Source organism: Misgurnus anguillicaudatus, chromosome 6, assembly GCF_027580225.2.
Source record: "Misgurnus anguillicaudatus chromosome 6, ASM2758022v2, whole genome shotgun sequence".
NCBI classification, from domain to species: Eukaryota; Metazoa; Chordata; class Actinopteri; order Cypriniformes; family Cobitidae; genus Misgurnus; species Misgurnus anguillicaudatus.
Genome location: NC_073342.2, coordinates 21,826,295 through 21,852,910, shown reverse-complemented (window position 1 = coordinate 21,852,910; position 26,616 = coordinate 21,826,295). Strand labels below are relative to the sequence as shown.

The window sequence follows — 26,616 nt, the reverse complement described above, 5'->3', positions numbered from 1 at the left end:
TAAGCGGAAGCACGTAGGAGGGCGGAGCCAGGCTACTGCTAGCCTAGCTTAGCACAAAGACTTGAAGTAAATGGCTCCAGCTAGCATACTGCTCCCAATATGTGATAAAATAACGACAACAAAATTGCGCCAATCACTCCGCCCAAGTAGCAGTGCTTTGCCTTCTGAGAATATAGTTCCCAGTATGTATACGGTTAAAAGATGTCCGTCTCATATGACCTTGTTATTTGTACATGACTATGCAAATCACAACATATAAATAGGAAAATGTTGGCATTATTTTGTCACTTATTTGGGAGCAGTATGCTAGCTGGAGCCATTTACTTCCAGTCTTTGTGCTAAGCTAGGCTAGCGCCGGGTGCGTCAGAGTTACGGCACGCACGGAGATGAAAAAGGTATGGATGGACTTATCAAACTCGGGGGGATACAATGAATAAGCTAAAATCCCCAAAAGTTGGAGTGTTTATTTAACTGTTGTGACATGGTCACACACAGAGTTTAGTCTCAAGAACTTAGCATTAACATATTTTATATATATATATATATATATATATATATATATATATATATATATATATATATATATATATATATATATATATATATATATATATATATATATATATATATTAGGGCTGTCAAAATAAACGCGTTAATAATACCATTACTATCATTATCTGCACATCTGATACTAACAAAAACACACAGCCATTCCTTATCTTCATAGAATCACATTGGTCACATGCTGTACATTTATTGAAAAAAGTGCCAACATACAAATGTGAGCGTTATAAAACCCGCAAGCCCCCTTTCAAAGGACAACAAATCTTAGTTTTACATCTTCTTCAGATTTACATCACATATATTGGATTTGATTTGCAGACAGAATCAAAAGTCTACACCTTTCTAGGCCTGGCCAGTAACATAATTTTTGTCATTTATTGTCAATCTCCCTTTTGGCTTATAGGGCGCACAAAACACTATGCCATCTTTTACCAGTCTATAACATTTCACGTGACAAGGGTTAAATCCATAACAGATGGCATGTATTGCAAGCCGATTTAAATGTTTTAATCATTCTCAGAATATGAATCAACAATTCAATTTTCACTAGTTAAAATGATAACCGACTTGCCGTTACGTCACAACATTCTCATTAATAAATCAGATTCATATTTTTGCATGTGTTCTATTTTGTATTATTTTAGTATACACACAATAGCTGGAAATTATCCATAACTGTAGATGTAAACATTAAGACATTAATGCATTTTTTCTGATATATTTCCTTGTCATTTTGATGTTTTGCTTGGGAAATAGAGCCCCCATGTGGCTGTAATGAAAACGATCCTTTTAAACTTCCATAAATTAAGGCTAACATATCACTTTCATAACATACAATAAACAAAAAGCAGCAAACAGGAGAGAGACTAAATTAGAAATAACTTAATAAAATGCTTATCAAAAAGTTACAAAATGGTTCTTCCTTCTTTTCTTGTAAGACAAACCTAAAAAAAGGTCAGCATCTAGTTTGAGGTAATTCCTTCTTCTGATCAGTTCAAAAGTTTTTCAAAACGTCACAGTGATGAAGCAAATCAAGTCAGCTTGACTGTCCTCCAATCACACGCAATATCTCTTTCTGTATCCGAACGTCCTGTGTGTTGATATTAGCATCTCCTACCTGTCCGTCCTCATACCTGTGGAAGACAGGCAGATAGCAGGTACAAATACACATTGTGACTCAAATAATATTTGTGAAATGTTTAACGAGAATGAATAACTCACACAAAAAAGAACCGTGTGCAGACGTGATCAGAAATCGGGCAAACCCAAATATTTCCATGTTTCTGGAGATCTTTGGACGTTATCACTGATAAAAGACGAAACTTTAGTACTAAACTAGGCTAAATAAAGCTAATAAAATGATTTAATTTGCATTGTATAATTCAATATTTTTTATTCGATTCATACCTTCACACAAAGCAACACAGTTTAGATTGCGACTCTGAAGAAATCTCGATTGTACGGGTCGGCACTGCTAAAAAACACACATTTATTAGAGGCACATATAATAAACTACTTTGTAATAGCTAATCATTTTACTGCAAGAATAATGCTTGACTCCGCCTATCTGAATACATCTACTGTATATCAGTCCAGAATCTGCAGATAGACTTACCGGTAAGACAGTATTGACCCGGTTGTAGTGCTGTACTAATTCCTCTTTAGTAGGCATGTGGTGCTGTCCCTTTCCCATTCCTATAGATAAAAACAATAAGATTAATATTTACATAGTGAATAATTTATGGTAGCAATGCTATATATTTAACTTTATGGGAACATCCCATTCTACACATACACTACTATACTGTATCATGGAACAAATTGTAAAACGTTAAAATTTAAAGGGGCTCCTTATGTTTATTATAATAAAACCACCCCTTAATCTGCACTATCCAACCACAGCACTGCCATTTAGTGCAGAGAGAAAGAGAGAGAGAAAATAATTCACAGCACAATTGAGTTTACATTTCAACAAACCACCATCATTGTGATCAGTGTTTAAATTTTATCAGCTCATTTGCATTTTATAGGACACACCCAAAACGGCACATTTTTGCAAACACCTACAAAGTGGCAATTTTAACATGCTATTATAAATTATTATTTATATGGTATTTTGAGCTAAAACTTCACATATGTGCTCTGGGGACACCAACGATTTATTTGACATCTTAAAAAACGTCTTGTGACATGGCCCCTTTAATTTAATTTTAACTTAAATTGTTTGTAGCTCAATTGATAAACTATTGTGTGCACTCAGAAAAAGTTACAAGATGGTACAAAAGTTGTCAATGGGGTGGTACCTTTTCAAAAAAGGTGCATATTGGTATCTCAAAAGTAAACATTGGTACCTAAAAGGTACATATTTGTACATATTAGGACCATTATAAAATGAGAGCCGTCAAATGCATGAATCTAAATTTAAAATCCCTTTTCAAAGACTACAAGATTCTTAAATTTTTTTTTTAGGTTGACGTAGTAATAAAGTGAAAGAAGACACATTATATTATCATAGTACCATGTTCAAAAAAATTATGATAGTGTTGTCTGAATGTTGCAGTTTGTAAATGATCCCAAAGACTCCTACCTGAGTATCCAAATGAGATGCTGGAGATGGGGCTGAGGTAGATGCCCTTCCCATAGGCCGCACCGTGCAGCTTGTGTCATGAGAACAGGAAAATACGGACTTATAAGACAGTATGCTAGGCAACAATAGTATATAACACACAACAGTTTTCATTCAGTGCGTAAGGAGTCATTGCGGAAGTACCTGCAGTTTTGTGTAGGATGCATTTACAAGTCCATTTCGTAGAATGGAGTGCCAGTTTTCAATATGAGAACCACTGAAGAACAGAGTTTTTAGACATTAATATACAGTATGTGTGAGATAATAATGGCATGTTAAAGGAATAGTTCACTTAAATATCACCATGGTGACTCCCATATGAAGATAAATAACATGACAGCATTTTAATAAACCAACCATATACATCTGGGATGGTAGATTGTTAACTTAGCCTTTAAAATGGGTTGTAAGGATGGCAAAGGGTGGGTAAAACTCACTGAAAAGCGAACGTGCTGCCGTGGAGTTTTCTAGCAGTGCGAAATCGAGCTTCTTTTGCAGGAGGACTGCTGAGGAGCAGGAACTGATGGGAGGTGTGCATAAACTTGAGTTGCTGTAAGCACAGAACAAAGGTTTAAATTTAATGTTGTAAGGCTTAAAGGATAAAAAATCCAGATAATTTACTCACCACCATGTCATTCAAAATGTTGATGTCTTTCTTTGTTCGGTCAAGAAGAAATTATGTTTTTTGAGAAAAACATTCCAGGATTTTTCTCATTTTAATGGACTTTAATGGACCCCAACACTTAACAGTTTTAATGCAGTTTAAAATTGCAGTTTCAAAGGATTCTAAACGATCTCAAACGAGGCATAAGGGTCTTATCTAGCGAAACAATTGTCAATTTTGTCAAGAAAAAAAATTCACCCTTAAACCACAACTTCTCGTCTTCCTCCGGCTGTGTGGCGAGCCAGCGCGACCTCACGTAATACGTCATCACGTCAAGAGTTCACGGGTGACGTCTGCGAAACTACGCCCCAGTGTTTACAAGTGTGGAGAAAGAGGACCGTTCCGACGTTGTTGTCGAATGATACTAATTAATGTCTTTGTGTCAGTTTATTGTTTAAAAGGCTGGCTCGTCACACAGCCGGAGGAAGACGAGAAGTTGTGGTTTAAAAGTTCATATTTTTTATTTTTCTTTCCAAAAATGAAAATCGTTTCGCTAGATAAGACCCTTATGCCTCGTTTGGGATCATTTAGAGTCCTTTGAAACTGCAATTTTAAACGGCATAAAACTGTTAAGTGTTGGGGTCCATCAAAGTCCATCAAAATGAAAAAAATCCCGGAATGCCTTCCCCAAAAAACACAATCTCCTCTCGACCGAACAAAGAAAGACATCAACACCCCGGATGACATGTTGGCGAGTAAATTATCTGGATTTTTTTTAGAAAATGGACTAATCCTTTAACTCAACTCCTAAAGCATTGCACTAGGGTTCGAGTCCCAGGTAACACATATACTGATAAATTAAAAACCCTGAATGCAAGTCACTTTGGATGAAGACGTCTTCCATTAATGCAAATAATGAGATAGCAAACCTTACCCTGCTAGAGGGCAGCTTGACAATGTGAGACCGATTGCTGGATATAATCCTGTAAAGATACCGATGACAAAAATAGGGTCAATATTTGCGCCAAAAAAACAACAGAAATATTTATTATACTTGTAGCTAAACAGGGAAAAGAATGAGACAGAATGCAGTATAAGTAAGGCACTAGATTCCTAAGGAGCACATATATTGCAATTCACTGTAAGTTGTGTTGGATAAAAGTCTCTGCCAAATGCATGAATGCATGCATTTTTCCCTCACCACTGCAGCAAAGGATGAGCGAGGGGGTCCATTTTATCCATCTGCTTCTTTATCTCGACATAAGGTCCCTAAAAAATAAGTTACATGTATTTTATTAGCTGCAGACATAATGTTAAATCTACTTTTTTTGAATTGCTCACTTGTGTTATTTCTCGAATCGACGTGATGCTGTCCAGTGCTTTCTGTAGACGCTCGTAACTTCTTTTCTTTATGAAAGCAAATGAGGAAAGACGTGACAGTGGGAGATAGGTCACAAGTTGTGTACGCACTTATTGCAGAATATTAACTCTTTCCCCGCCATTGACGAGCTAAAAAAATGTGCATAAAAAGTGTCCCTTATAAGTTTTTATGGTTTTCTGTATAACCGCGATTATCCACTAGATGGCAGACTAAGGGGCCAGTCACACCAAAAGCGCTTTAAACGCTTGCAAACGCAAGGCGCGACGCACTGCCTTTTTAAAAAAAGAGCAGTGCGACGCGGCTTTTCATATTGCTAAGCAACCACCGAGTCAGCTGTCTTGTCAATCAAATATTGAAGCGTGAGCGCTCTTTTGCTGTTAACTGTCATATTAGCAGAAACTTTAAAAAGAGGACGCTTGCTCTGACCTTGTTTGAGGGTGAGAGGTGCACAAACACGCAGGAGAGAGTGAGCGAGTGGAGTCCGGTTCTTCAAAGCAACTGTAAACTTCACTCACCACAACGTAAGGCCCGCCTCTCCGCTCATTCGATTGGACAATGGAAAGACGCGAATGACGTCGGGCGCTTCTCCGCTCTCAGCGCTCCTTCAAAAACGCATGCGCGGCAGGTGGCAAAAAACCGCAAGGGGCTCGGCGCGCATAAACAGCGCGCAAACGCGCCCTGCCCATAGAATATCATTCAAAAAAGGCGCCTGCAACTGCCATAAACGCTTTTGGTATGACTAGCCCCTTACCCAATTTATTTAAAAAACTGAAGCAAAAAATTATTTACTAAGTTTAAACTCTGTGTATGTTTTGATAATCGTTCTGAATCTGATCTCTAAAAAAATTCCTTCACAAAAATGCAATTATTTCAGCTTTTTGCTCATTTTTTTTTTTTTTTAAGAAAAATACTCATATTTAACAGTTTATAAACAGAGAAAAAAATCTAAATAGGATAAAACTTTTTTCCTGGTGTGTTTGTTTGTAGTTTGCTTGAAAGCAGAGGGTCTGTTCTTTCAGTTGATATATTTGGATGTTTATATATTTTTAGAAAAAAAATTCCTGGAAGGCATTTTGTGAAACTTTTGTGAAAATCACAAAAAATGCTGGCGGGCAACTTTTCAAAAAAATGGCTGGCGGGGAATGAGTTAAGTGGCTTTGGATAAAGGTAAAATGTAAATTGATTTCATGTGATAAAGAAGCTACCTTTGGGTTAAAGGCCAGAGCTTTGGGATCATGAGGATCAACGACGGAAGGATAAGGGTCAAAGATGATACTTTTACGGACAGATTCCAGGGCAGAACGACACATCGCCACCAGCAGGTCCACTACCTGTATGAAAACATCTTTGTAAGTCAATTTTCAATGAAGGATGACTTATAAAGGACATTTTTTATCAAGTGTGTTACCTCAGCTCCTGTTGCTACATCTTCTGCAGCATCTGACATCACACCAAGGGTGTTGAAGGAGAACACACACAGCTCTCTTGTACAAACAGCAGGCTAAACACACCGGAAAAAAACATTGTCATGATGGTGATATGGATCTGTTTAATTCAGATATACAAGGTTTTGTTGTACCTTTAGCATAGACCCATTTTGAAAAACGTGCTGCTCATCGCAGACCACACAATAATCATTCAGGGTGGGGATTCTTTGTTCTGAATATTTCATTACCTGTATGGCAAAGAATGCATGAGAGAGAGAGAAAAAGAGAGAGAGAGATGCAAATATTGCAATGACATCATGACTAGCAGTACGACTTTAAAGCAACACTATGTAGTTTCCATGTAAAAATGACTTACAGCTCCCCCATGTGGTTGAAAAGCGCAACAGTGCCTGGTATCAGACACTCTTCTGCAGGCAGGGGGAGGGGTGGAGCTGTGTTTCCTACCCTCCACCGCCACTTTCAGAGTGTGCTTGTAGCAGCTAGGAGGCTGTCCAGGTTGCAGCAACAGTACAATTTGTCCAGTTAAAAGTTGTTCTATCACTGAAATAATTTTAGAGACATTATTTAAAGGTAAAAAAACTACATAGTGTTGCTTTAAAAGCCAAACAGTCCATTTGTGTCAATCCAATAGGAAACATCATCATTAAACGTCTAATGAAAGACAGTACACCTTAGATAAAGTCTGAAGGAATATAAATCTTAAGTGATTCAAGCTTTTGCATCATTTGCAAAAAGTCTGAGAAGAAACTGAAATATTAAGGAAGCACTGTGAGAATTACCTGTACGAGGAAACCATATTCTAGGGTTGGAATGCTCTTGCAGTGGATTAGAGCTTGGGAGGAAAAGAAAAGTTGGATGAGCTGCCTGGTGGTGATTTGCACTGTGGATCGTGAGCCAGGGTCAGCCACACTCTGGACATGGATTTATATATATATAAGTTATTTTATAATAGTTATATACAACATGTGATGCCAATGTCAATATTGGCACACACCTGCCCGACTGGGCTGGAAGTGTGCAGATCTCCTTTGGAGCAGGACATGGAGCGGCTCATCAGACGGGTAACTCTCAAATCCTGGCCTGCGGATCTTACCTTCACCTCAGGGCCCTGGATCAGAGGAACACTGGAACACCTGGAGAAACGTGGACAAGTCATATTCATCTACAAGCGCAATGTTTTTGTTAACATGTAACATGCATACATCTAAAAGTAAATGTAGTAAGAAACATCCCCTCATAGCGTACTTAGTTATCGGTGAAAAGATACTGAGTCCAGCTCTGAACTTTTTAATGGTTCCTCCAGCCTTGAACCAGCTGTGTCTCTTCCTCTGTTGTGCATTCAGGAACTCATTACTGAGATTCTTCCATTGATTGGATATAAACATGCTGAGAATTCTGGGAAAAGGTACAGTAGTATAATGTTTTGATGGGATACACTCTTAAAAATAAAGGTTATTTATCAGATTTTATGCTTCCATAAAGAACCATTTACATCCACAGAACCTTTCTAAGGTAGCTTCTTTGTATAGGAAAAAAATTTCAGACGACAATATAAAAAAATTGAATGGAATGAAAAGGAATGGAATATAATAGACCATTTACCTTTTAAGCTGGACTCCAAGACTAAAGCCATCTTTACAAGTTGGTTGGAAAACCTCCACTGTAGGTTCTGAAAAAGGTTAAACATTTCTTCCTGAATATTGTATCGGCATTCGTGTAGTAACATTATATTAACGGTAACTTATAACAAAAGATATTTTGAAAAATGTTCAGTGGCGGCCGGTGACTTCTTTTTCGAGGTTTTTTCAAAGTTCGTCGCAAAATGTATGTAGCCCGTCATGTGTGTGGTTCATAATTTCAAAATATGTGTTCTGCGTGTCGAGTGATCCTATGTGCATCATGTGTCTTGTCAAAATAAGTGCCTGCTGCAGACACGTCTAAAGGGTTTATGATAAAAAAGACGCTTGTGTTTGCCTAATCTCATGCGTAATCAGAGTTTACTGTTAAGGAAGTGTCTAGCGTGTATTTTGTGAACGTGAGCGTCTCTTTTATCATAAACGGTTTTGACGCGTGTGCAGCAGGCACTTATTTTGCTAAGACACGTGATGCACATGGTTCACATGACGCAACAAACACATATTTTGAAAACACGAGCAAAACATGACACTCTGAACACATATTTTGAATTTGCACCCCTCGGAAGAGCAGTTATGAGCCGCCACTGGAAATGTTTGAAAACAAATTAATCATGAGCCCCATTCACTTTTATAGTATTCTTTTTTCCTACTATGGAAGTCAATGGGGCTCATGATCGGTTTAGTTTGAAACATTACCCAAAATATTTTTCTATGTGGTCATGAGAACAAAGAAATTTATAAAGGTTTGTAACAACATGAAAGTGAATAAATGACAGAATTTTCGATCATTGCTCACCTGATCCATCCAAATACTGTGAAAGTGAGAAACGAAGGCGTAAAATGATCGGCTCTGTTCTGTTGACCTTCCATGCTGATGCCACCTCCTCCTGCAAAAATTTGATGCATAGCGCTTAAAGGGGGAAATGCTTTTACTAGAAAAAGTAAATAAAAAATATTAAAGTGAAATCCACAATCTAAGAACTCACATCCAGGAAGCTGACATTAATGTGTAGGTCGATGTCAACATCGTCAATGGTTTCATACTCCCTAAAAAACAGTATATGCTAAACAGTCAGTTTCAGAATTACACTGATGTAAATGTATTATTATTATTATTTAACAGTAAGGTTGTGCGATATTGTAAATATAGCATAACATCCTTCAGCCATGACTTTTTCCATATTTAAGTGCTATATTTGGGTCCCCATTGCTTCTATCAACTTAGAAAATGTGAAAAAGATCAACCCAGTAACTTAGTTTTGGTACACCATTCTCTGCAAGCAAGTGAAAAAATAGGTCACTGAAATTTGGCTCCCCTTGTGATGTCAGAAGGGGACAATGCCGCCCCTTAATCTGCACTATCCAATCACTGCACTGCCATTTGCATTTAAAAGGATACCACCAAACCGGCATATTATGCTCACACCTACAAAGTCACAATTTTAACATGCTATAATAACTTATCTGATCTAAAACTTCACATATGTATTCTGGGGACACCAAAGATTTAATTTACATCTTAAAAAAAGTCTTGTGAAATGACCCCTTTACATTAAAAATGTAATGTGATGCAAATAATAGCTCGGTAAAGAAGTGATCACTGTGCTTTAAATGAATGCTATTGACCAATCAGCATCAAGGACTTTCTGTTTCATAATAAGCAATAATTACCTGACCTCAAACTATAGTATGTAGAAATAACATGAACCTCAAATGCAAGCCTTAAAGGGATAGTTCACCCAAAAATGGCTCATCATTTACTCATCCTCATGTTGCTACAAACCTGTATAAATGTCTTTGTTTTGATGAACACATCATAAGCCCCATTGAGATCCATAGTAGGGTGATTCTCACAAAACCATTGAAACACCACGGCACTAATGATTTTAGCTTTAAAATGTGTAATATAGTAACATTAAAAAGCATCAGAATTAACACAATACTGTGTTCTACCTTGCACAATGTGTGATTTCAACATAAGAAATTATAATTGTAAATTTGATCTCATTTTCTGCTGAAATTCTCATTACCGCAATGTGTCCGGCTGTGTTTGAACATGCGTTATGTTGTAATTTAATCAAATTAACACAAAAATATTAAGAAAAAAAATAAATGGATGTTTTGCTAGACTACTTTAGATGACAGAAAAAATATTTACTGAATATTCATGTATAATAATAATGAAGAAAATTTAGGAAAATGATGTGTCCATGCCTGATGTTCTCATCCTCCGCAACACTTTTTGAGAACAGTTTAAGCACACATACAGAATTTTAATAAAGTTTTGAGTGACCAAGCACATGGACCAGTTACTTCAAGATGGCTACCAGGTAAGATCATTTTTTTTACAGTTAATTTGAAATATTGTCGTCAGAATGATTACACGACATTTTGATTATCATTACCGCAACAGATTTACTTTGATAATACTTTGATTTTAAATGCATGTGCAGAATCTCCAAATTATGTTCTTTCAGGTTTGTCATGTCATTTTGAAAATTTGTCAGTGTTGATGTTTTCTGACTGTTGCGGTAATGAGATTTTTTAGGACTATTTTTTTTAATTATGTTACAAAAAGTGTTAAATGATAAGTAAAAGTTTTTAAATTAATGTTCCCATTTACTCCAGACTTTGTTTTTCAATGTCTGCTGGGAAAAAAAGTAAATGTAAGCAATTTTTACATTTTCATGCTTGACATTTTTAAAACCAAGTTTTCATGAGAATCACCCAGTAGGAAAAATAATACTATGGAAGTCAATGGGGCTTCTGATCTTTATGGTTACAAACATTTCATAAAATTTTTCTTTGTGTTCATTTTTGGGTGAACTATCCCTTTAATATGTTTCATTTTATTCCTAATATAGCATTTACTGTAATTACGCCTGTAGAGTTTCATGGGTCACAAGTAAACTTGGGTTAATGGAGTACCTTACAGAAATGGCACTTTCAGAATAGATGTCTTTCACTGCACCAACATCTTTATCCAGTTGAGGGTGCCGACTCAGGTCAGTGGCATAATGCCCCTGCAAACAAAATAAAAAAACTTAAGCGTTTAACCAAGCAAAGGTTCACTCCTGAATCATTCATTTAACATGTACTTGTTTGCTTTATATATTTAAAAAGGGCAGAACCCCTGAAATAACTCAATCAATCAAAATGTATTTATATAGTGGTTTTTTTTTGCAATGAAAACATACTGGAACCAAAACTGGAAACAAACTGGAGCCATCTGTCTCTCTTCATATAGGACTACACTAATCCACCGACAACCCCACTATGCACTTCAATCAGCTTTGTTATTTCTTATCATCCTATTATAGACATTGCCATGTGTTGATATGGAATTACATGAATAAATGAATGAAATTAGGTAACACATCCATTCATTAAACAAGCTTTAAGTCGCACATTTTATGGTGTGACTCATATTACATTCATGCACTTGGCACCTGTTTTATCCAAAGGGGCTTACACTGCATTCAGCAAATGCTTTCTTGGGGTTCAAACCCCTGACCCTGGTGTTGCAAGCACCATGCTAACCTGCGCTCCGTAGAAGAATTCCTCACCATCGCTGTTCCCATCCGAGTCCTCATCGCTCCAGAATTGCTCAAAGATGCTCTGAAACACAGTTCATTATAGATCAACCACAGTGTCTGCTATACATTTCCACTGTGATATATAATTCATTACAATATCCTGCATTCATTAGACACTGAGACGTTCTTATCATTCAGTCAATCAGTCAGTAATCTACTTAGTGAGGTGACTGTGTCAGTAGGACAGCCTATGTCTTAGGTCATCAGCTTGATATGGATACACTGTCCATTAAGACTTTATTTGCAAATCTGGGGTTAATAATAAGCATTTTTTAGGGGTGCACCGATAAATGCTGATATACACTTATAAAACGTAGCCGATAACTATTCTGAATCGCACAGCCGATTTTATTCACAGCTATTTCATGTACTACTGCTTTTGAAGTCCTTATCGATCTAAAATCACTGTTAGTTTGAGTCGTTTATAACATGCATTTGAAAAAGTAACACTCGTCAAACATAATCATTGTACATATTCTTTATTATCACGAAAATACCTGAAAAGGTTTGAAGAACTGCAATATAAATATATCCTTAAGCCATTTCCTGGAGCTGCGTGAGTGGTTCTTCGTCTATTGAGCGCATATTGGGTTTTCTGCACGAGAGCGCCCTCTGGCTTTTGGATGTGGCGGCATTTCACCGTAATTCATTGAGAAGCATAGCAAGCATCATCGCGATATATCGGTGCACCTGTAGCATTTTTATTAGTACATTTGGATAATGGTTAATCATGTGATTTCCATACCATACTGTTCATAGATACTGCTTTAGTGAGTTCCCCCTTCCACATCCGTCCATTCCAGCCAGGTGTGGTCCGAGAAAATAGGAGGCTTGGTTTGAGGAGGTCAAAATCGGTTGAAGAAAACCAATAGGAAGGCAGTGTTCATCTTCAGGGGTCCATTAGCAAAGTCATCTCCATGGCAACCTGTGACACAATGAATGAACAGAAACTCATAATGTCCACTTAGAGATCATTTGGGTTACTGCATATATTGATTGTGTAGATGTGTAGCACTCTTGATGGATTTCTTATATAAACAATAATTTAATTTGCTAACCATGTGTGTATGGATACATTTTATATACATTTAATAAAAAATAAATACATTTGACTGAATAAAGCATTTAATGAATCTAATCATACACCATATGCTTTTATTAATATTTGTTTATATTCTTTATACTATAGATATACTTTGTTATGTTTATTATACTGTACAGCTGTTGGTTGTTCTGCTGCCATTTTTCATATTTTCTTATGCATTAGGAAGAGCACAAAGAAATGAATGAAACATCACATGACTAAATAAATAATATAATTAAATCAAATGGCCATATGCAGTGTCTAGCTCAGCTCTGTTAAAGAAAAATCCATTCTTACCTGCTGAAGATGAGGGAGAGGCTATAAACCAGGTCTACGTGTCAACGCCTCAACAAAGCATCACAAAATACCCACACTAGGAAACCTACACATCAAGCAAGTCAATGAATACAAAGGTTTTTAATTAGAAACGTGTATGTCTATTGTCTAGCCGGCAGTGTTGCACGGCTGGTTTCAAGTGTGGCTCTGATGGGTTGCCTTTTCTTCTCTACACTGTCTGCTTTCTCCCTGACAACAAACGACAGCTCGGGCATGCTCAGTGAGTATCGTCCGGGTCATGAGACCGGCAGCTGACAGCCAGTGTGTTCAGTAACAGGAGGGGAGGAGGGGCTGAGCACAAAAGACATGCCGGGTAGATCATGGAGAATACAAGCTCCTGCCTGCATTTGACCTTAAAGTTTAATCTTTTAATGTTTCATGTGTTGTAGTACATCGTCTGACTCAGTGTTTCATTAATTTCGGTTGTTTTGTTTTGATCTATTCTATTCTATTGTATTCTATTCTATTCTATTCTATTCTATTCTATTCTATTCTATTTCTATTCTATTCTATTCTATTCTATTCTATTCTATTCTATTCTATTCTATTCTATTCTATTCTATTCTATGCTATTCTATTCTATTCTATTCTATTCTGTTTCTATTCTATTATATTTCCATTCTATTCTATTCTATTCTATTCTATTCTATTCTATTCTATTCCTTTTTCTATTTCTATTTCTATTTCTATTTTCTATTTCTATTTCTATTTCTATTCTGTTCTGTTCTGTTCTGTTCCGTTCCGTTCCGTTCCGTTCCGTTCCGTTTCTATTCTATTCTATTCTATTCTATTCTATTCTATGTCTATTCTATTTCTATTTCCATTCCATTCCTTTTTCTATTTCTATTCTATTCTATTCTATTCTATTCTATTCTATTCTATTCTATTCTATTCTATTCTATTCTATTTCTATTCTATTCTATTCTATTTCTATTCTGTTTCTATTCTATTCTATTCTATTCTATTCTATTCTATTCTATTCTATTCTATTCTATTCTATTCTATTCCTATTCCTATTCCTATTCCTGTTCCTATTCTATTCTATTCTATTCTATTCTATTCTATTCTATTCTATTCTATTCTATTCTATTCTATTCTATTTCTATTTCTATTTCTATTTCTATTTCTATTCTGTTTCTATTTCTATTTCTATTTCTATTTCTATTTCTTTAAAGATTATTTATTCACTATTTTATTTAACCCTCAGATTCCAGATTTCCAAATTGTTGAATTTCGGTAAATATGTCTTATCCAAACAAACCATACATCAATGGAAAGCATATTTATTCAACTTTCAGACCATGTATAAATCTCAACCTCAAAAAATTATCTGGTTGTCAAGTTATCTGGGAAATTCTGTACATCAGTTCTGATTCTAACTCGAAAAAGAGCCTTGACCAAGACAAAGATCACTTTTTAGCTTTGTATTTAGTTGTATCTCTTGTATTTTCCTGGATGAGTTTTTAAAGACTAGAAGATTAATTTAGGAGTCAAGATAAAACATTCAAGCATAAGTTCTAGTGGAGTTAGTCTTATGTTTTGAATCTTGTCCACTAGAGGGAGACAGTGGCTGACAGACTCAAGAAACACTGACAAAGTGGAAAAGTATAATACTGTTGATGCATTGTTTTAATTTTGAATCTTTAAACGAAACATAACTTAAAACCACAGTACATATTTAACATATTAAAATGATAGCCACACAGTCAGTGTGTAAACTATTCATAAATATGCTCAGTGATATATATAAACAAATTTAGCATTATATATTTATATGTTTTACCCAAACATGTACAGCTTTGTTATAAATGTAGATTTCCTGTATTTCAGTTATCTATTCTCCTAATTATTTCCTGTAGTTGGTTGGGCATATAAAGGGAAATGTCATGCAAGCTAAGCCTTAATGTTATGGACTAGTCAGTTTAAAAACATTTAGCATGACCAAATCGCTGTCATGCATCTTCCTGTGCTTAAGAAAAATCATGACCATTGTATTAATATATATACTGTATATTATCTTTATGTTGTATTTCAAGGCATTACTGTTTATGCTTGTGCATTTTAGACACTGTCAGCTTTGCAATAGCTGACTTTTTCCATGTTAAAGTGCTATATTTGGGTCCCCAGTCCTGCTTTCAACCTAGAAAATGTGAAAAAGATCAACACAGTAACTTAGTTTTGGTAAAACATTCTCTGCAAGCATGTGAAAATATAGGTCATTGAAATTTGTCTCCCCTCGTGATGTCAGAAGGGGATCTTATTATAATAATACCGCCCCTTAATCCAACCAGGGCACTGCCATTTAGTGCAGAGATCAACTAATTTGCATTTAAAACTACACATTTTTTGCTCACATACAAAATGACAATTTTAACATAATAAATTATCTTTATGGTATTTTGAGTTAAAACTTCACATGGGGGCACCAAAGATCTATTTTACATCTTAAAAAAGTCTTGTGAAATGTCTTCTTTAACACGAGTTACAGGTTATTATTATTCTGTAAACAATGGGTTTAATTGCATATTAAAGAGAGTAAGGCCACAGAAAAACTCCTAACAGATTAATTATACAATTAAATAATTTATAGGAGTCTGAGACATATTTTTTTAAGATGGGCTGACCTTTCCACATCTGCATCTTTGAAGCATGCAAATAGCACGGGCAACAAATGAAGCAAGCGAGGAATACTATCATGGCCATCACAGTCTCAGCTATAGGCCTTCAGCTATTATTAGAAGTTCAGATGCCAGTAATGGCTGGCATTTATGAAATGACATTGGGGAGGGGGGTATTCAGGGACTGTTATTTGTACTGTACTCTTTTCATATTAGCTAACAGTGCAGTGTAAAACAGGGTCAAAATTTCATATCAGATTTTGGCATCAACACACATTTTACCTTCAGGCAGTTTCTGATTGGTGTAGACACCTATAACACATTGCCTCCTGATGCAATAGATAAAAATAATCCTTTTCTGCATTTTAAAATCAATAAAAAACAACGTATAACTTTTTGCTATTATTATTGTTATTGTTATTATTTTTGGTACTGTATTCACATGCACTTAGTTGAAAATGTAAGCAGGTTGGGTCTATTTTATGGCGGAAGGAGACACTGTGGAAAGTAGTACCGGTAAGTTTAGACTGGATAAGTTGTGACAGTGGCGGTGAAGTCACTCAGAAGTTCCTGCAAGCGTTCATTGCGTGAGGTGAGTAACATTCAACACAACAGATGATTTTAACTAGTCAAAAGGTCTCAATTTCAGTAGATAAACATTATAAACATGTCTTACAGCATAATATATTTTTATAGATGTATATTTTTGTATACATTTTCATGTAATGCAGAAAGTGATATTTGTTTGATGTATATGGCTACTTTAAAGAAACACTTTCCTGTGTCGTGTTTTATCACGATAACACTTAATAATATTTAGTTATTAAAAGTCGTAGTTTAAGGTCATCACCAAGACTAAACTGATAAAAACACATAAATAAAATTCTCATTGCATATTTTAATGTTTATGAATGTATATAAATGTAGCGTTGATTTTTAATAATACATATTTTTTACAACATTATATTTGATATTTATTAAAATGTTTATAATTATAATAAAATATTTTTTATTGTGTAAGTGTCACCATTTAAAGTCACTCTTCCTTTTGACTCCAAGATGTCAATGGCTCTATCTTACCCTTAATCTTACTATGGCATTATATAAGATATAAAACCCAATGTATAAGGCTACTAATAACATAGGAGTTGTATTGTCTTATGGACATACAAAAAGTACATAAATAAATAGATAAGAAAATAGGTTGGAGTGTGTTTCTAAATTCAAGAAATGAATCCTTATGCAAGACCTTTAAGGCTTTGTCAAGAAGAGCATCTATGTTGCTTAATACTTAAAAAACAAAAATAAATCCAGATTTCTTGTGCATGTATCCTTCCCTGCAGGACATCTCTATAGCAGACACAGCTCCAGCCATGTCTCAGACTAAAGATGCGGGCTCTGCCCTCTTCAAGACGCAGCAGTTGCATGCTGCTATGACAGACACCCTCCTGGAGCACCTGTGCCTGCTGGACATCGACTCTGAGCCCCCAGTGACCCGCAATACAGGCATCGTCTGCACAATCGGTCAGTAGATCACCTTGTTTAGCAACGTATTGATGTTGTGCAAACATTTTTCCGTTGATGAAATTCCTTTAATCGTGCATTCATATATTGTTATAAAATATTAATTTAGTACTAAACAATATCTAGTGTATAATATAAAGGATTTTTGTATGTAATGTTTTTTCCAATCCTAATCGGACCTGCCTCTCGATCTGTGGAGATAGCAAAGGAGATGATCAAGACCGGCATGAACATTGCACGTATGAACTTCTCCCACGGATCACACGAGGTTAGAAATCGCATCCATTCCGGATGAGCTTTGGTTGGCGCATTAACTGATGAAATTATAAATAATTTTGGAAGAATATCAGTAAAAAAACAGCCACCACGGTGTATCATCTATTATTGTGGCCTTTGCCTTGTGCCTCTTGAAATGTCAGAAGTTGTAAGCTGATCTTGTTCGCCACCCAGATCTCTTAGGCTCAGGCCACATCATTAGCTGACCTTTCCTCTTTAAAAGTCATGGCTTTATGCCTTTTTTGCAAGGCACCATTGCATGCCATCATCAAGTGATTGAGTAGGTATTTCAATTCAAAAGGTCAAAATCGCATGTTAGTTTGTAACAAAGTGACTTGCAGTCTCTATATATAATCCCAGTTTATTTACAAAGTGAGCCCATGATCCAGTTGTGCTTTCATTATTGAGCAAGACCGAAACCATCTTCAAGTTACATAATACATTACTTATAGTGTATGACTAAACAAAGGATGACAAAAATTGACTTAAATTACAGTATACAGTACAATAATTCAATGCAGCATTAAATTAATATCTCAAGTTAATCTTAAATTTATTCAACAAAGTAAATGCAGTTTGACATAGAGAGATTCTGCGGGTCACTGGAAACATAAACTGTCTCTCCATGAGTCTATTTATATCTCTCTGCCTGAAGCCTGTGACTGGACACAGAAAAAAGAGACTATATAAGAGGTTGGACCATAGACTTGTGTGATCACTTACATAAAATCATCCTACCTATTATAAAAAACATGTAAAATTTTAACCTTGATATCTTAAAGGAAACATTTCATAAGATTTTTAATTTTAAGATGAAAAATAATTCTTTGGTGTCTCCAGAGTACGTATGTGAAGTTCTAGCTCAAAATATCATATAGATAATTTATTATAGCATGTTTAAATTGCCACTTTGTAGGTGTGAGCAAAAATGTGTCGTTTTGGGTGTGTCCTTTTAAATGCAAATGAGTTGATCTCTCCACTAAATGGGCGGTGTCGTGGTTGGATAGTGCAGATTAAAGGGCGGTATAATCCCCTTCTGACATCACAGGGGGAGCTAAATTTCAATTACCTATTTTTCCACATGTTTGCTGAGAATGATTTACTAAAACTAAGTTACTGGGTTGTTCTTTTTCACATTTTCTAGGTTGATAGAAGCACCGTGGACCCAATTATAGCACTGGGGACCAAATTTTCATTTCATCTTTAATTTAGTAAAAATATCGTTAAAGATGTTATGTGTAGACATTTAGGGGCATCTAGAGGTATTGCAACCAACGGCTCAGTTTACAGCTTACCCCTCCCTTTCAAAACGCATAGAGAGCTCAGGTAGCCGTTACAGGACAAACATGTCATCCTCTGAGACAACATAGTTTCAAAAAGAGAGCAGTTTTTACATATAGGGTTACTTTAGTACTTTAATGACGCGAAATAGCACTATTAAGGGGATCGCACACCGGTTGCGCAGCGCCGTTCTAAAAAAATCGAACACATTGTTTTCTATGAGTATACGCACATCGGCGCCACCAGCTGTGACTCAGGAAGTTGTTCAAATCCCTGTCACGCCACAGAGCGGCACTCACATAGTTTAACATTAAATAACATCATATTTGTCCCACATCATTAATGATTAACATTGGCTGCTAACGTATATTTTACATTTTGAATTAGACGCTATCTGACGAAGCTCGCGCTATTTAATGTGCACTTCCGGTTTACAATACTTCCGAGTTCTCCTAGGCACGACGTGGCGTGGCGCTGAGCTGCACGGCCAGCGTGCGATCCCCTTTACGTAAGGGGACCCGCAGCGTATGTAGATAAAAACGGCTCATTATAAGGTAATACACCAATGAAAATGTAGTTATGTGTATTATACTGCATTTCTGTCAGGCCAAGATCCTTCTAAAAGGTACACATTGCACCTTTAAACCTAAAATGAGCATTATTTAACATCTCATAACTTTCTTTTACAGTACCATGCTGAAACCATCAAGAATGTGCGTGAAGCCGCTGAGAGTTTTGGACCTGGTAGCATTGAGTATCGTCCTTTGGCCATTGCCCTTGACACCAAAGGGCCGGAGATCAGAACTGGACTTATTAAGGGCGTGAGTGTTTAGCCATTAACATCAATCAATATCATGGATGGACTTTATATATCGGAATATTAAGGTTTACAAATTTCTCGCCATGGTATGGTTTAACCTTCAGAGTGGCACTGCAGAGGTAAATCTGGTCAAAGGTGAGATGATCAAGGTCACTTATGATGAGAAGTTCATGGATAACTGCGATGAGAAGACCCTGTGGCTGGACTACAAGAACATCACCAAGGTGGTGCAGATAGGCAGCCATGTTTACATTGATGATGGTCTTATATCACTTAAGGTTAAGGAAATTGGTAAGTCCTATATTTTGGATCTTTTCAAATGTAATTCAAATCGATTTGTGGTCAACATTCATTGCTCGACATGATATCATCTTCCAGGTTCGGATTTCCTGATCTGCGAGATTGAGAATGGAGGTATGTTGGGCAGCAAGAAGGGAGTGAACCTGCCTGGCGCTAGTGTCGACCTGCCCGCTGTGTCCGAGAAGGACATTAAAGACCTTCAGTTTGGCGTGGAGCAGGGTGTGGATATGGTTTTTGCATCCTTTATCCGCAAGGCAGCTGACGTGCATGCCGTCAGGAAGGTGCTCGGAGAAAAAGGCAAGAACATCCTAATCATCAGCAAGCTGGAGAACCACGAAGGCGTGCGAAAGTGAGTGAATGCACTCTGATATCACAGTAATATTAGTTATATTATTACAGTACTTATACGTTGCTGAATGGACTAGCTGTAGTTTATGCTCTAGTCTACAGGTAGGTGTTGAACTGGTATAGTCTAAAAGGCTAAATCACATAATCAGAGTTTGATTTTAACCATTGATTTCACATTAATTTCAATCTTTGCATGACCTTACTCAGTCAATATAAACAATGTTATCTTTATTTCTCTAGGTTTGATGAGATCCTGGAGGCTAGCGACGGCATCATGGTCGCCCGTGGAGATCTGGGTATTGAGATTCCCACTGAGAAGGTTTTCCTGGCTCAGAAGATGATGATTAGCCGCTGTAACAGGATTGGAAAGCCGATCATCTGCGCCACACAGGTCAGGCCAAATACCGAACAGTGTGCAGCGTTCAGATAGCATGGATCTTCAATCCTGTTGGTTGTCTTTTTGACTTACAGATGCTGGAAAGCATGACCAAGAAGCCTCGCCCCACCCGTGCTGAGAGCAGCGATGTGGCCAATGCCGTGCTTGATGGTGCCGACTGCATCATGCTGAGCGGAGAGACGGCCAAAGGAGATTATCCACTGGAGTCTGTGCGAACACAGCACCTGGTACGAATGAGCGCCCTCTTTTGGTTGTGCTGTTTACTAACACTAATGTGATTTAAAGTGTAGCATTCTGTGTAGACCTTCATAGTATCTACAACATTGGCTATATCTCAAACAACATACGTTCCTACCAGCATCGGCCGGTGACTTATTTTTTCGAGGGCGCTTGATGCGAATTTCGTCACAACATGTTTGTAGCCCATCATGTGTGTGGTTCGTAATTTCAAAATATGTGTTCTGCGCGTCGAGTGAACCTGTGTGCATCACGTGTCTTGTCTCAGACGCGTCTAAAGGATTTATGAAAATAGAGACGCCCGCGTTTGCCAGGCAGATATTCGCATAATATCATGCGTAATCAGAGTTTACTGTTAAGGGAGTGTCTTGCGTGTATTTTGTGAACGTGAGCGTCTCTTTTATCATAAACGGTTTTGACGCGTATGCAGCAGCCACTTTTTTTGACAAAACACGTAATGCACATGGTTCACATGACGCAACAAAGACATATTTTGAATTTGCGCCCCTCGGATGAGCAGTCACAAGCCGCCACTGGTTTCTACTATATAGTAGGTTTGGTACATTATGTATGTATATAATTAAATCCCAGTCCTATGAATTGCATACCTGTTGCATGCATTGACCGCATCTACAGTTAACTTCCTGTTTTTGTGAACTCACACAGGTCTTGTCTTTGATATGTTCGTTTTTGTGGCAGTCAAGATTACCTGTCGGCTGATGTGTGCACTGATTTTGTGTAAACGTGCTTTTGTGGACGTGCCATACAATGTGCTACACGGTTACAGCACAGTTCTTCACTGCGACCTCGCACGCTATCAAAGGTTCCTTAATTAACTTATCAGCACATTATCAGCAAGGGATTGAATAGAGCTTAATCTATTGAGTGTCAAATTGAATAGTCCCCTTATGAAAAAGTACTGTGGTGGTACCATGGTACAATGAGTGTATGAGATGGTAACACCATGGCACTTTGATGTAAATCATGATATGCTGAAATATATATATTCTGTAGTATTACCATAGTTTTGGTGTCTAAAATATACTACCACTATGTCCAAAAACTTAATTGTATTGTTTTTAGTACCTTAAAATAAATAAATAAACAAATAAATAAATATATGAAGAGTTTCGTGGCAAACAAGATAACCACTGTTTTTTAATTGTTCAGAAATCTCGTTTTTTGGTTGTGCATTCCAATTGATTTCAATTTAACTGCATTTGGTTTGTTTTGATTTAAACCTTCATAACTTAAAAAATACAGCTAAGTAGCACCATAAAACAAAATAATAACATGATAACATAATAATAAATATGTTTTGACAAAAATGTTAAAAAATGTATTTATCTCGGTTTGCAACGAAACTCTTCATATATATATATATATATATATATATATATATATATATATATATATATATATATATATATATATATATATATATATATATATATATATATATATATATATATATATATATATATGAAGAGTTTCGTTGCAAACCGAGATAAATACATTTTTATGTATTTATATAATTATTAATATTTATTATTATTATTATTATACATTTTTGCAAGGATACCACATTGTCATTCCTCATTGCCAATTAGGAGTACCAAATGTTACCAAATTCCAGTTTTGGCTTTCCCAGAATTCCAATAGCCAGAGTTAAATTACCCAAAGTTATTTCTTCTTATTTTCAATTTAATCGCCCTCATGTCATTCCAGATGTACAGTATATGCCTCCCATTCTTCAATAAAAAAATCAATACTTTTATATTAAAATTTCGTCATGTTATCTTACAATTTGTGATGTCATCATGGTCACTTTTGGGTGAACTATTCCTTTAAGGTTAGACAGTGTTGGTCAATGTACAAGAAAAAGGTTTGCTTATACAATATATGTATGTACTAATCCACACTTTTGTGTTGTATCCTCGGCTATTTAGATCGCCCGTGAAGCTGAAGCCGCAATGTTCCACAGGCAAGTTTTTGAGGAGCTCCGTCGTACCTCCCACCTAACCCGTGACCCCACTGAGACCGTGGCCATTGGCGCTGTGGAGGCTTCCTTCAAATGCTGCGCCAGTGCCATCATTGTCCTCACCAAGACTGGCAGGTCAGATTTATGCGTTCGCACGTCTACCCATAATCTCACGAAAAGGTTACATAGGACTTAACACAAACCCCACACTTAGCTCTAATATTAGATACGGTGACTTGAACTCAGTCTCGCCCACATAACATTGAAACATTTAAAGGCATGAATGCATTGTACTGTAGGAACCTCTTATGCTTTTCATTTTTACATCTTACAGTAAATTCAAGCTGTACATTTTATCAGTATGTGTGATTCCTGGGATTAAACCTACAACCATTTGTGCTAATAATGCAATGCTCCAACAGGAAACCCCTTTTAACACATTTCTTCTTCCCTTATCTTTAAAGAGACACATATTTTGGCAGTGTATAGTTAGTTAGCTAGCTTTCCTGCTAACATGTTCACATTATCCTTTCTGCCTGTGGCTGATCGAAATGCATGTGGTTGTGCAAGGGAGACAGTCTGACCTTTGCAGGCCTGAACCTTGACATTTTGTCGGCTAATTTAAACTTCTCATTGAGTTGACCTAGAGTAGCTTACAGAATCGCGTAAGTCCAAGGCCACTGGAGCTACAGTGATATACGCTAGTATGCATTTCAGGCTTACAACCAGTGTACATTACATTACAATATCTTGAAGTAAAAAGAAAATCAAGAACCATTAAAATTCACGTTCCCTTATTAACTATTCATATTTGGACGTTAATCTCAAAATTAATCTTTTATTCCATTGTAATAATTTGCTTTTGTCTCTAAAATGGATTTTGATTATTGAACTCATAAATACTCTTATTATTATAATCTAGCTCAGTGTAGAGCATTGCAAAATGGTTGTGAGTTTGATTCCACACATAACGCTAAAATGTAACCATGTAATGCACTGTAAATGTATTGTAAATTAATTAACCAATATATATGTTCTGCTACCAATGAAGACTTCTGTCATAATATTTGGTTAAATGTCAACCCTCATCTCCACAGGTCTGCCCAACTGCTGTCCAGGTACAGGCCACGTGCTCCTATCCTGGCCGTGACCCGTGAGGGACAGACGGCTCGACAGCTGCACCTGTACCGCGGTGTCATCCCCATCTTCTACAACAAGCCTGCCAATGATGTATGGGCTGAAGATGTGGATCTACGCGTCAGCTTCGCCCTAGAGCTGGGTAAGGAGACGTCTAGAGAAATGTAGTACTTTAGTGGTTTTAGATTAAAGGATTTTTCATTGCAGAGAACATTTTATTGCAAAAATCTGTCCAAATCTGTCACTTTTATATTTTTGAAAGAATAGTTCATTTGAAGTGTTAGTTCATGAGAATGAATATGAGTAGACATTGTACATTTTATATTTCTAGTACTATGTTCTTACTTGTCAGACACTTAAACTTTTGGACTTTGGAATGGGGAATAAATAAAATGCACATTTTGTTTTTCAGGCAAAGCCCGAAAGTACTTCAAGTCTGGTGATCTTCTGATCGTGGTCACAGGTTGGCGTCCGGGCTCTGGCTACACCAACACTATGCGTATTGTTGTGGTACCTTGAGCACAGTCTCATGGACTATTTATCGAATGTTCATCATTCATAAGTCACAAAATAGCTCTGTGAGTCTAACAACATTTCCAAAAGTTTTTGAGTGGTGCCGTCAAACGTTTAAGGCGTCACAGAGCTTCTTTAACCTTTTCCATCCCACTGCAGAATTGTATTCATCAGCCCTCTTACAGTCACAATTTTTGTAATCTTTAAGTATCACAAGACAACATAATTCCAACATTTTTCCCTGTAAGTTATTTTGTGTGTTTTGTTTCTTTTATTCGGAAACAATTAAACAGTGGATCATTTGAGAGTGTGTGTTTGATTCTGCAGACAATGGTTGGGTGAGAAAGACCCAAAAGCGGATGCACTATTTTCTGTTTATCGGTTGTAATATAAGAAGCTGTGCTTCTACTATATGGGTAAAAGTAATATAGTAACTCCATGTGGGCTAATGCTCGGTTGTTATACCTTGTATGGGTTTAAATTAACCTATGCTGGGATGTTTCAACCCAAAATGCAGGTTATTTTAACCCATGGTTGGGTGAGATATGGACATTTTCTATTAGCTTACATTTAAATTATTTTAAATTAGTTAAAACAATTTGGTTTATCCATATTTTACACAATCATGGGATGAAACAACCCAGCACTTTAGAGTGTGTAGTATCAGTGAATTGATAAACTGCTATACCATAGTAAAATTAAGATATACTAATACATTCTTGAGGACTTGACACCCAAAAAGAAAATTTGGCTCTTCACTCAATGAACACTAGGGGGCAGTGTGCAACTGGACGTCAAATGAATTGCCTGACATTAAAAAACAAATGGCATAGTGAAAACATTTATAATTTATCAATTTAATTTATTTAATTATTTTGAAAATCATGCATGATAATTTCCACAGAAAAAACAATGAAAATAAACTGAATGTTAATTGGGTGGGTTCAAAATAAATAAATAAATCCCACAGAGGACCTGAATAAAAAACATCGGCAGCTCACTTGCGGAATGAGTCAGCATACCTGACTCGCAATTAACATTCATGCCATACTGGGAATACTCGATAAACTTTACAAACTTTCAGAGTCAGGGCCAACAATAAATCAATTTAATAAGTCTTTTTGTAGTTTCGCTGCTAAAAATGTCACTGTTTAGCGTTATTATAACTGGATTGTGCAGTAATTAGTGGTGCGTGCAGGTGTGTTTGACTTCGCGCTGCGCATATTAATCGCCGTATGACATCACAGCACCGCGATAGCACAGCTTTTCAATCGCTCTCGCGGTACTGTGATGTCATTGCCCACATCTGTCATACGATGTCTTCGCAGCGCCCCGTGAACTTAAACACATTTTTTTCAGAAATGCAAAAATTATACAAGGAGTTATAGATAAATACAACTCGCAACAACTGAAAAGCAAATAAACATAACATTTAAAATAATAAAAAAACATAAAAAAATGCCAGTGGTAAGTTACAACAATTTAAAGTAACGAAAAAGCTTCATGGGTCTTTATTGCCTTTTTGTTCTTGATTTTGTCTAATGTATTACCATATTGTTTAATTTCTTTTATAAAATGTTCATAATTTGCCTTAGCTTTCATCCATTTTTTCACATGAACGTGATATTTCCCAAGTAAAATAAAAAGTTGTATAAGGAAGCACATCTTACTTTTGGAACCAACAATGTCCTGTACAAAGAAAAAAACTACATTATACAGATCAATTTGTGAACTTAAACACCTTGTACTATTTGGCTGCGTGTATGATGACAGGAATCAGCAGGTCAATTTGTATGCAAATAGAGTGAGGCTTAGCCAGGCTTTGACTGGTCAGCAGGACTCGCTGACATCACCCTCCCATAAATGGAGTTATCCTAAACATCGTCGAATTGTGGATCAATCAGCGTT

The 26,616-nt window shown here is 36.4% G+C and overlaps 2 protein-coding genes across 3 annotated transcripts; one reads left to right on the top strand and one right to left on the bottom strand.

Annotated features, from left to right (window-relative positions):
* Nucleotides 1–715: 715 nt before the first annotated feature.
* parp6b (poly (ADP-ribose) polymerase family, member 6b) lies at nucleotides 716–13,497 on the bottom strand. 2 transcript variants are annotated; one of them, XM_055192409.2, is made up of 23 exons: nucleotides 13,238–13,497; nucleotides 12,602–12,781; nucleotides 11,801–11,878; nucleotides 11,189–11,283; nucleotides 9,247–9,307; nucleotides 9,057–9,147; nucleotides 8,226–8,292; nucleotides 7,869–8,018; nucleotides 7,618–7,756; nucleotides 7,403–7,534; nucleotides 6,755–6,850; nucleotides 6,584–6,676; nucleotides 6,381–6,506; nucleotides 5,136–5,201; nucleotides 4,996–5,063; nucleotides 4,729–4,777; nucleotides 3,628–3,740; nucleotides 3,335–3,407; nucleotides 3,152–3,221; nucleotides 2,180–2,259; nucleotides 1,972–2,035; nucleotides 1,786–1,870; nucleotides 716–1,697 (listed from the first exon to the last, which is right to left on the bottom strand). In XM_055192409.2, the coding sequence occupies exons 2-23, from the start codon at nucleotides 12,644–12,646 to the stop codon at nucleotides 1,601–1,603; spliced, it is 1,938 nt and encodes a 645-aa protein (XP_055048384.2). In that variant the 5' UTR covers nucleotides 12,647–12,781; nucleotides 13,238–13,497; the 3' UTR covers nucleotides 716–1,600. The 2 variants fall into 2 exon arrangements, with proteins under 2 accessions (XP_055048384.2, XP_055048383.2); XM_055192408.2 differs by having other exon boundaries at nucleotides 1,972–2,038; nucleotides 13,238–13,496.
* A 2,850-nt stretch (nucleotides 13,498–16,347) lies between these two features.
* Nucleotides 16,348–25,010, top strand: pkmb (pyruvate kinase M1/2b). Its single transcript, XM_073868770.1, has 11 exons — nucleotides 16,348–16,486; nucleotides 17,238–17,419; nucleotides 17,596–17,686; nucleotides 19,665–19,796; nucleotides 19,900–20,086; nucleotides 20,174–20,444; nucleotides 20,684–20,834; nucleotides 20,915–21,067; nucleotides 23,027–23,193; nucleotides 24,156–24,337; nucleotides 24,608–25,010. Exons 2-11 carry the CDS (start codon nucleotides 17,268–17,270, stop codon nucleotides 24,712–24,714), a joined length of 1,593 nt encoding a protein of 530 aa, XP_073724871.1. The 5' UTR covers nucleotides 16,348–16,486; nucleotides 17,238–17,267; the 3' UTR covers nucleotides 24,715–25,010.
* Nucleotides 25,011–26,616: the final 1,606 nt, after the last annotated feature.

Excerpts from the sequence above, each read along its gene's own strand:
- parp6b (XM_055192408.2), bottom strand. The coding sequence starts at position 12,646 with ATGTGGAAGGGGGAACTCACTAAAGCAGTATCTATGAACAGTATG. Across the intron at positions 9,308-11,188 it reads GAAAGTGCCATTTCTGTAAG|GGAGTATGAAACCATTGACG; the intron begins GTACTCCATTAA and ends ACTGTTTTTTAG. Across the intron at positions 5,202-6,380 it reads CTCTGGCCTTTAACCCAAAG|AAAAGAAGTTACGAGCGTCT; the intron begins GTAGCTTCTTTA and ends GCTTTCATAAAG.
- pkmb (XM_073868770.1), top strand. The coding sequence starts at position 17,268 with ATGTCTCAGACTAAAGATGCGGGCTCTGCCCTCTTCAAGACGCAGCAG. Across the intron at positions 17,687-19,664 it reads TCTCCCACGGATCACACGAG|TACCATGCTGAAACCATCAA; the intron begins GTTAGAAATCGC and ends TTTCTTTTACAG. Across the intron at positions 23,194-24,155 it reads GTCCTCACCAAGACTGGCAG|GTCTGCCCAACTGCTGTCCA; the intron begins GTCAGATTTATG and ends TCATCTCCACAG.